Source organism: Colossoma macropomum, unplaced genomic scaffold (genome assembly GCF_904425465.1).
Source record: "Colossoma macropomum unplaced genomic scaffold, Colossoma_macropomum, whole genome shotgun sequence".
In the NCBI taxonomy this organism is placed as follows: domain Eukaryota; kingdom Metazoa; phylum Chordata; class Actinopteri; order Characiformes; family Serrasalmidae; genus Colossoma; species Colossoma macropomum.
Window position 1 is genome coordinate 25,974 of NW_023495356.1, and position 11,081 is coordinate 37,054.

Consider the following 11,081-nt stretch of genomic DNA (forward strand, 5'->3'; position numbering starts at 1 on the left):
CTGCAGAATTTCCCCTTCTCACAACATCCAGATTACAGGTTACTGTTTGGCTGCTTCTGCTTGGCGATTTCATCACTTAATCCACTTTTCATCCATAACTCAGCTAGAAAGACATTTAATGTCCCTCCCTGCTGAAAACAGTCATAGAGCCCATTAAAAGTGTCTGTCGGTTCCTGGTGGTTTTCAGTAGTCTAATGGTGTTCTGGGTTGATATCACAGTGTAAGGGATTCAGATCATTTAATCAGCTGTTCTGGGACTGATTCCATATACAGTTGTTCATTTCCTAAAATCTCTAAAGGCAACCATCAGGCCGATTCCCTTTAGGAAGCAAAACCATCAGGTTTCATTCCTAACGGTTCTGATCGTCTTCAGTCTGGCTTACATGGGTTTCAGTAGTTTGTTCATTTTTCTGCGAATGAACCTGACATTATGTTTTATCATCGTGGTTTTATTTTGAAAGTTTCCATATTTAATTACCTTATAATTAGTATAACAGCGTTAATATACATTCAGTGTAGCTCTTGTTGTCCAGTTAACAGGCTGGCGGTGCAGGTCAGGTTGTCGGTGCAAGTCAGGCTGAGAGTGCAGGTCAGTCTGAGAGTGCAGGTCAGGCTGAGAGTGCAGGTCAGTTTGGCGGTGCAGGTCAGGCTGAGAGTGCAGGTCAGGCTGAGAGCGCAGGTCAGTCTGAGAGTGCAGGTCAGGCTGAGAGCGCAGGTCAGGCTGAGAGTGCAGGTCAGGCTGAGAGCGCAGGTCAGGCTGAGAGCGCAGGTCAGTCTGAGAGTGCAGGTCAGGCTGGTGGTGCAGGTCAGGTTGGCGGTGCAGGTCAGGCTAAGAGCGCAGGTCAGGCTGGCTGTGCAGGTCAGTCTGAGGGTGCAGGTCAGGCTGAGAGTGCAGGTCAGGCTGAGAGTGCAGGTCAGTCTGAGAGCGCAGGTCAGGCTGAGAGTGCAGGTCTGCAGCCAGACCCTTAGATTGGCTAATGCAAAAAAATGATGGATGGATTTTTAAGTGAACTGCGTGTTACAAACAGTGGGGCGCGGCTGCTTTTTGTTTGTTTGTTTGTTTGTTTAGTCCTTATACTGAGAAACCAGAGGTTTTATGCTCAATGTCAGTACAAAAGAACATTTATACAAACGAAAATGTGTTTATTGAAAAGTGTGATATTTTAATAAGATTTGATAAGTTTGATCATTAGTTTGATAAGAACATTGATGGTGTTCTGCTGTGTTGTAGAAGGACTTTATTTTACTACCTTTCTGAACTGTTATGGGACGGATTACAGACAATGGAATGGAGGGTCGCTGACCAAACACTCTCCTTTGATGTTGGACCTCTACATGGGCCTTAAGGACTAGGATCATCTAACCACTTTGCACCGACTTCAACTGACCATCTGAAGCTGTAGCAACACTTTTGGACTCGAGCTGCTCACTGGGTGAGATCAGTCCTTTGTTTCCTTTCAAGCAGAGATTAAAGCCCTGATTCAGACTCAGACAGTGGACAGTTCTCAGTGGACAGTTCTCAGTGGACAGTTCTTACTCAAGGACTTCATGAATGTAACACTGGATGATGCCTATATGTGTGTTTTGTATATATTACGAGTGTAAATACATACGTTGTGCGCACAGTATAAGGCTGTGATTCCATTCTGTGCAAAGTTACACGCTGCTAGATAAGAGTCCCCTTCAGATAAAGTAATCAGACCCTTTTTCAGAGAGGTTCGTTACAAAGCATTGATAGATAATTTAAGATGTTCACGTTTCTTTCATGAGTAAACTGTGTAACAGTCGGCAAAACATCAGTATTTTAAGCCTTGTTGAGTTTATTTTATAAACTGGTTTATTTGCTACTGATAATCGTAAGTCAGGAACTCATCATTCGCACTCACTCTGGGTTCATAGACACACAGCTGGGTTCTCCTCCTCCTCTGCTGAATCTAGGAGGTTCCTCCATGGACCGGTCACTCTTCACAGACACACAGCTGCGTTTTCGTCCTCTGCTGAATCTAGGAGGTTCCTCCATGGACCGGTCACTCTTCACAGACACACAGCTGCGTTTTCGTCCTCTGCTGAATCTAGGAGGTTCCTCCATGGACCGGTCACTCTTCACAGACACACAGCTGCGTTTTCGTCCTCTGCTGAATCTAGGAGGTTCCTCCATGGACCGGTCACTCTTCACAGACACACTGCTGGGTTCTCCATTGCTGAATTCAGGAGGTTCCATCATGAAACTTATAAGCAGGATGTGAAAGTCAACCTACAATCAAAACAGATTATTTTACCTTGTTAGTTCATGTATTGATATTAAACGTGATTCATCACATCATGTCATTCACAACACGGTACTTTACAACTTTAAGACTTTACACTAAGACCTCAGTAAGACTGAACGGTTTTACATTAGTTTATTAAAGGTTATTACTAAGGAAACAAACACCTTAAAGCTCATTCATAAACAGTTATAACACACATATAAGAAAGGCAACAATGACCTGTTACCTGCAGATAGTGAGCCCACATTCATTCATACTGCTGAAACTCCGGATGCTGATTATTCAGTCTTCTCCATCAGTCAGCACTAAACCTGATACAGCTTCATCACATATTCATAAGACAGAACAGCTCACTGACGCCCATTTTACACATGCATAAATAACTTTATAAGGGTTTGTCTTATTGTAAGGTGGCTAAAAGAAAAAATAGTGTTTCTCCTTGCAAAACCTAATAAAATAATATAATAGATGATATAATAAAACTACAGAATCGCTACAAGTAATAACAACTATTTCACCTCATAATGTAAGAATGTTTTTCTGATGATGTAAAACCGAATTACATTATTGGTAATTTATTACATTTTCAGAGTTGAGCACAGTTAATAAATCATTACATTTTTGAGAATGTATTTATTTTAGGACTTTAAGCTGATCATTTTTTGAAATAGACAATATTTTACCTCTGTCTGAAAATTTAACCACAATCATTTTTCAGTGGAAAACTGTGAATAATAGAGACAGGCCTTCAGTTTGAACTCATAAACTTAAGTGAAAAACTTCCTGAAGTCACCAACTCAGTCCTCTTACTCCCTCTGCTGGCTGAACAGCGCTACTGCACATGAACACTCATTCACAACCTGTTTATTTTACTGGTGCTCTGCTTACAATCACTACTTTAGAAGCCCAGATCAAATTATACACCTATATATATACTTAGAGAACCTCTTATCAATATGAAACTGAAACATACTGAGACGTCTGGACACAGAAGGAGACGCGGGAAGCCCAGTACTGTAAGTGAATGCTCTGTTATTGGACACAGCAGCAGTGGAGAACCACTGTTAGAGCTGCTGAACAGTGTGGAAGCAGAGCCGGTCACTACCAGACACACACTCTGAGTTCAGGGTCAGGAACACAACCCACTAACCAGCCCACAGTCCAGCACAGCATCACACAGACAGCATGAGCAGCACTGATAACATCCATAACAGCATCTTATACTGACTGTACAGCAGAAACTCTGAAAACACTTTAAAGACTGACAGACTCACATCTGAACACACTGTCACAGAGTTTCAGCCACACACTGTGATTTTTCAGAGTCTGGGGATCCTGCAGGGTCAATATCTGCAGGACTGCAACTACATTTTTAGATTATTTCCCATCATGCACCTGGTGGAAACGTAATTTAGAAGATAAACGCTTTTCCTTCTCCTCTCTGTAGTGGACAGATGGGAGGACACTGGCTGGGCCTGTAAAGATCTGGGCTCAGATCAGTTCACTGTAGAGCTGAATACTCTGACAGATCATCACTCAGAGTTTTAATTTACCTCTAAAATGTTCAGTTACTTTTTATTTAGCATTAAGATTCAGCTTTGATGATCAGCTGTGATGAAATAAACCATCAAAACAAACAAACAGAACAAGAAACTGAAACAGAAAGTAAAAATAAAAATTCTGCTCCTACAATAAAGCCGTGCTTAAAATTCTTAGCTCGTTTCCTCACATCACTGTTACACTCAGTGAACCTGAATGAACAGACAGTTTACATTTTAAAGTTAATATGATTATTTTTGTCCACCACTGTCCAGTCCTCACCCTCCTGAACTGACCCTGCTGCTCTGAACTCAGACTGTCTGATTACCCATTGCTCCGCCTTTTTTCCCGTTTTATATTCTAATATTTGACTCTAGCGCTGTTTGCTGTCCAGTGTGGTCCAGAGGAGGATGGGTTCCCCTTCTGAGTCTCGGTTCCTCTCAAGGTTTCTTTATGCTGCTCTGAGGGAGTTTTTCACTGCCGCTGTCTCCACTGGTGTTTTTCACGCACGGAGGAGGGGTCAAGTTCCGGGGGAGGTTATGTGTAAATGTATTTCTGCGCCGCTCCACTAAGAATATGGCTGCGTTTCATTGTTCATCATCTTTGGCTGAACTCCCGCTTTAGGCAGGACGATGTGGTCAGAATTGTGGAAGAGCTATCGAGCATCAAACGTGCAAAACTCGGTAAGGGATATAAATTCTTTTTTGAGCAGTTTATTTATGATATTATGAAGGTAAATCGTTAGCTCGTTCCCAGTGTTGTAGTTAGCTAGGTTAGCTAGCTAACGTTACCTTACTTAATGTCACAGACAGGATGAGTGATGTTAGGTAGTGTCAGCATTCCTCAGATTTAGAGATCTTCAAGTTTGTGTCTGGTTAAGAAGTAAATAAACTCTGACATGAATTATTGAGCTAAATTAAACCATTCTCAGTGTCTCAGCCCTTAGACGGATCTCCCTGTCTGCAGCATTGGACACTGAGAATGGTATAATTTAGCTCAATAATTCATGTTAGACATCGAGAAAAGCGAGGAACCACACAGACTAGTGGTCCAAACACTTCAAATAAGTTCTAAGGAGTTTAAGCGGTTCATTGTTACAACATTGCAGTTCATGAACCCATTTTAATTTACGCAGTTAGACTTACTGTTTTATGAGCTGATTCACTGTTAGGTTTTTATGGACCACATATAGCCACACATCTTTCCAGTAACCACCTGCCATCGCCTGGGTTATAGAAGTTCTTTGGTGCCAGTCTCGAGGGTCTCGTACACGAGACAAGATTTCAGTCCATAACAAAAAACCCACGCAGACATGGGGGGAACATGAAAACTCAACACACATGACTGTTCAAATGCAGCACAAAGCTAAACAAAATAAATGAAGTGCAGAAATTAAATGGGAGCTGACTACAGTGGCTGTTTTTGAAATCTTAGGTTTATTTTAATAACAGCATTTCAGACCGAATGTAAGTAATGGTTTATATATATATATATATATATATATATATGCGTCCTCCTAGGCTTGTTGTTCCTCCTCTGTCCCGACTTCCATTACAAGTTAGCTGCATTAGCCTTATAGCTCCAGTGCTAAAACTAGAGAAGCAAACTTCACACTTCAAACATGTCTTGGCTGATCAGCTACATCAATACTAGATGGATAAATCAGTAATAAACCATGAAAGAACCTAAAAGAATCTCAGAAAGAGAACAGATATAAGGAGAGAAGTGGTGGTGGTGGTGGGGGGTTGAGGTTGCTGGAGGTAATTTTTTTGAAACGTTCATCTTTTTTGAACAACTGTATTGAAAACTGGGGCAGAATCCTCAAAGCACTTAGACTATAAAACATTTTAGCGCAACAACAACAAAAAACTTCACTCAATCTACTGACTGAGATTTTTTTGTCGGTGCTAAAATAAATATCTAAGAACATTTGTTGTACTAAAACGTACAACTATTCCTGAGCAAAGTTCTTTGAGTTGTACTAACTTTTATTCCTTTGTTTAACAATTAAAGAACACTTAGTTTATGTAACCATAACATTCTCTCTCACTAAACAAAGCTTTCTGAGAATATTCACTGGAAATCAGGACTAACCCAGCCAACACGGTGGACTCGGGCAGCTCCGATTTAGACTCGGACACGGCTTTCAGTAAACAGTAAGATTGACGCACAAAGTAAGGCCAGAACTCCCTAGACAGACTTTTATCAGGCTCAGTTCTATCAGTACCACTTTAGAATAAGACGACCCTTATAAGTGGTTTATGAATGGTTTAGAATGAATTATTATTGGTTATTAATCAGGTCATAAACACCTTAAAGATCATCAGTAAACAGTTATAACACATTAATAAAAGGGGAAAACTGCATGAACTGCAGTTTATCTACACACTTAAAAATGATGGTTCTTTAAGGGTTCTTTAGTAAAGGAATTTGTTTTTTATATAGAACCATGAACACTCAAAGACCCCTGTGCATGATTAAAGGGTTCTTCCCATCATGAAATGGTTTGTCAGATTGATGGAGAATAGAACCTTTTTAAAAAGGGTTCTATATAGCACCAAAAAGAGTTCTTCTATTGTAACAAGCCTGACATCACAACAATAGCAGAACCTTTTTGGTGCTATTTAGAACCCTTTTCAGCACATTCTCCATTACTCTAAAGAACCCTTTCATGATGCGAAGAACCCTTTAATCATGCAACGGGTACTTGGAGTGTTCATGTTTCTACATAGAACCATTTTTTTACTAAAGAACCCTTAAAAAACATCCGTTTTAAGTGTGTATATAAATGAATGCAGGTTCACTATTAGGCCAATAACAGATCACTGGTGCCCTTTTTTTGTTATAACTGCTTAATAATGATTTTTAAGGTGTTTATGGCCTAATTAATAACCATTAATAAGCTGATTGTAAACCATTCATAAACGTTTTATAAGGATAGTCTTATTTTAAAGTGGTACCATTCTATCTAAGCTTATAAACTGCATTAAACATTAGCCCAGCTAGTTGACGTTTTAGCTCAGTAACGCAGTGAAATTAGGTTAGCCACCATTAGCTGCACGGGGGGTTAGTGAGCCTCATGGTGTAACAGTAGTAGTGATGGCCTGTGTGTTTATGTTCTGTCTCATGTGGTGTTAAATTAGATTCATCAGTGTCTTTTTCTCTGTTCAGTTTTCTTCCCACAGTGCTTTCACGCTCCCAGAGCGAAGTCTTATGGGAATGTGAATATTCCATAAATATTTTTCCACACCAGGTATGAATGAAATGTGAATAATTTGGACAAATGAAATTAGAATTAGAGCCCAGTTTTGAATACTGTATGTAACAGTACAGTCTCCTGTGTATCATGACTTCCTCTCGGCTTATTTTTCATCCCTCGTGGTTTATATATATATATATATATATATATAATTTTGGGATAAAGCAGGTGTTATATTAAGCTGTTGTTAGATATCGTGTCATGTCTCTTTGTATGATACTAAATCATATTACAGTCATTATTGACAGCATATCTTACTCGTAATTGTAATCTACTTCATCTGTCCATGTAATTAAGCACCTACTCATTTTTACAGATCTACAGATTTTTCCAGGTGTATCTACTGAACTTTAAAAGTTAAGTGACCAACTTCCTGAGGTCGCCAACTCAGCCCTGCGAAGTTTTTCCCTGCACCTTCAGAAGGGGGCGCTGTGAGCCCTCTGGTTGTGTTTCAGTCAAAATTTTATTATTTATTGGGTTTTTCAGTCATGAATATGTTTATGTAAAGTTGCCAGCTGCTAACTTTCCACTGGTCATACTGGTGCTATCAACTGTCTCAGATGGTCACAGCAGCACATGATTTGGTTGCACTCTTTTTATTTTTTGGTACAGGTATTAAGCTGCATGCTGATGAACAGCTGTCTTCATTTGCATATCCTAGTTTTGCACTGATGTAAAGACTGACTTTGATAGTGACTCGAAATATTTCATATTTGTGAAATATTTTAATCTGAATGTTGTTTATCTTCCACAAGCAGTGGCTGAGAAAATAGGCCGTCTTCTATTATATAATTAAAAAGAATATAACATTATCAAATAAAGCAAAGCATCACAACAGTGTGTGTTTCTACATGTGCTCTAAAATTTTACTCCCCTGACCAAATCCTCAGTGATAAACTTATAATCATAAGCTTTATGAGACTGACCATTTTAATTTAAACATTAAACATGAAAACATTTTAAACCTGTATTACTTTTGCCCAGATCACATTTTATATTTAATTTTTTACCCTGTCTGTTAAATTCAGCAAATAATCAGCAGTTGTGTATTAAAATGTGCAGTACTGAGTCTCTGTAGATGATCTGTAACTTATTTACACTCAGAACATCAACAACATGGAATCTGACCAGGGGTGCACAAACTTTTACATACGACTGCAAACTGTCATTTATAAATATGAATACACTCATAAACAACTATGTGGACCATCATCTGTAAACAACTGTAAAGGTTCAAACTCAGATTAATTATCTGTTCATACTAATAATGATTAGTTAAAGATTTATTAATAAAAATTACTCTCTCTCTCTCTCTCTCTCTCTCTCTCTCTCTCACGCGCCCCAGGCACGTCACTATTTGCATTAGCCAAGACTTTTAAAACTTATGATTTATTTATTTACTTACTGATTGATGATTTGTGTGTTTATTTTCCTCTCTCTCTCCTGACTGCGGCTCATTTATCCATAAAATCCGTTTAAAATGTATATATTTATATATGTATATTTATAAACCCGGGTGATTTTTTGCGGCGTCAACACGAGAAAATGGAGGATCGAGGTGTCTCGAGCGCGCAGCCGCTCCTTCCGCGAGCGGGCTCTACAGTAATCAGTCAGTCTGGTGTTTATCGGACTAAAACAGGAGCAGAGCTGAATGTGAAGCAGCGCTGATCGCGGATCCTTCAGTAAATCCAGCTTTACAGCGTTTCTCTACAGTTAAACCTGTTTATACTGAAACCTTTCAGTCCTTTCAGCTCAATAAGAACTGCGTCACCGTCTTTGGCCGGCAGACATTTTGTAGCTCGGAGGAGGAGTTTAGTCCAGTTCTGAGTTCGGATTAAAACGGGTTTAAACCGGGAGGAAACACCAACACCCGGTCCTGCTTTAATCTCAGTCAGTATTCCTCATTTCTGTGCTGAATAATCTCACCGTGTTGAGTCCAGAGCGCTGATCTGGGGGATCTTCTCTCGGACTATGATGGCGACATGTTACCGTCACTTTCCTCAGAGTTACTTTCGGTTTGGTCTTCACTGAGGAAGCGCTGCTCTGATCACTCAGGTCCACGCAACTTTCCCTCACAGATGAAGTCTGCGTGCTCTGATCACTCAGGTCCACTCAACTTTCCCTCACAGATGAAGTCTGCGTGCTATGATCACTCAGGTCCACTCAACTTTCCCTCACAGATGAAGTCTGTGTGCTCTGATCCTGCGGAGCCCGGGAGCTGAAAATGGTGATTATTTTTAATAAGGCGAAACTAATACACGAGGCCACGAGTTAAGTCAATATTTGTGGCCTCAATATATGAATTCATAGATGCGCCTTATTAAAAATAAATCAACCTGTCGCCTTAAGGGTGACACTGATAACGTAGGTCCATTCAAATTTCCCCCACAGGTGATTCCTAAAGTTTGTGTCCAAACTAATGATGAACTGAAGTTTTTAACAAAATTATTATTTTTATTCATTGATAATTAATTGATTCATTTCTATTGTTTTCTATTCTGTTCCACAAAAGATGCTGCAACTAAAATTAAAAGCACTAAAGATTCTTTTTTGTTTTTATTGCTATTATTTTTATCACAGCTACAGTTTTAATCAGGGCGTAAAGTGGGATTAATCAGGTGTAGGAATTTCTTTAAAAGGCACCAACAAAGTGGGGGCAGTACTGTTCAGTGTGTGTTGTATTATATGGTGTTATCAGCTCTGATATCATGACAGTGTGATTAAATCATCCAGCCGTATCTGGATCTCAATATCTAGATGCTCATGTAGCTTAACACACAGTCTGAGGTGATGATTTAGACATGCAGTTAGCACCATGCTAATTGGTGGGACATTATATTAGCTACATTAGCCTCGTAGCTCCTGTGCTAAAGCTAAAGAAGCAAACTTCAGACCCCAAACATGCCTGATCAGCTACAACAGCACTACACTCAAAAAAATAATTTGTTGGATTTACTTAATCCAGTTATATCAACAATTTCCACTAAACTGAGTTGTGTTAGATATAATTAAATCATATTATTAAACATCAAATACCAACTTAGTAAACCAACATGACTGTAATATGGTTAGCTTGGTTTTAATTAATAGGTTTGTGTGTAGCCAACTAAACTGACCAACATAAACTCAACAAAGTGCTTTTTCTTTTGTTTTACTTAATTGTGCTGATTAATGACAACAGAGAGATATTTCATTATACCGACTTAACTCACTTATGTAAATGTAACGATGTTGGACCACCGATACTCAACTGTGTTTAATAAGATTAACTAAACTATACTTCATCCTTCCAACCTAACTGGCTTAAATAATTGGGGCAACTACTGAATTTCATTTTACTTAGCTGTTTTTCATTTTAACAATGGTAGTAATTTTAAGTACACTTACTAAACCTGTCAAAAAAAAATCCACACAGTAAATTGAAATCAATCACTGTAGCTGTATCAACAGAATGGGACTTGCCCAGACCAAAAACGTAAGCTTTCCAACAGAGGGCAGAATGAAAACAGTTGAAAATTAATATTTAAATAACTTTTGAAAAAAAGTTTAATTTAAGAAAACTGTAAATTCAGATCCCCACTAAGTTTTTTAGTTTGCAAAATACATTTTCACTGGAAATTTCAATTGAAAATCTAAAATCTCTTTATGTCAATATGAAATTAGGGTAAACAGAAAACAATATTCAAATAAAGAGTGAACCAATGTAATGTCACATAGGAAATATTTCAAAATAAAATAACTAAATAAAAAAATCATTTTTCCCTTGCCACTTTAGTAGTGTTAAAACCAAAAACAACAACAAAAAAAAATTCAGAAAGTGCATCACACAGCCAGAACATTATCAAAACAGTACATGTTTAAACCAACATGTCACGCTAAAGAGATCACAAACAGTAATGCAAAATATGCATCTTAATTTGGTGCCAATGGCTTTTGCTCCAAGCTCACTCAATATCGCTGTACGTCACAAAGTTTCTCTTACCCTCATATTCTTGCTATTTTTCCAGTAAATC

General features: G+C 38.7%; 1 protein-coding gene across 1 annotated transcript in view; it reads right to left on the bottom strand.

Annotated features, from left to right (window-relative positions):
- LOC118801880 (NLR family CARD domain-containing protein 3-like) overlaps nt 1-9,121 on the bottom strand; it is a 32,016-nt gene extending 22,895 nt beyond the window's left edge. The window contains exons 1-2 of the mRNA XM_036562273.1: nt 8,995-9,121; nt 1,887-2,254 (exon numbers count right to left, since the gene is read on the bottom strand). Coding sequence (XP_036418166.1) covers nt 1,887-2,224 — 338 coding nt within the window. The 5' untranslated portion in view covers nt 2,225-2,254; nt 8,995-9,121. The remainder of the gene's footprint in view (nt 1-1,886; nt 2,255-8,994) is intronic.
- Between the last annotated feature and the right edge of the window lie 1,960 nt (nt 9,122-11,081).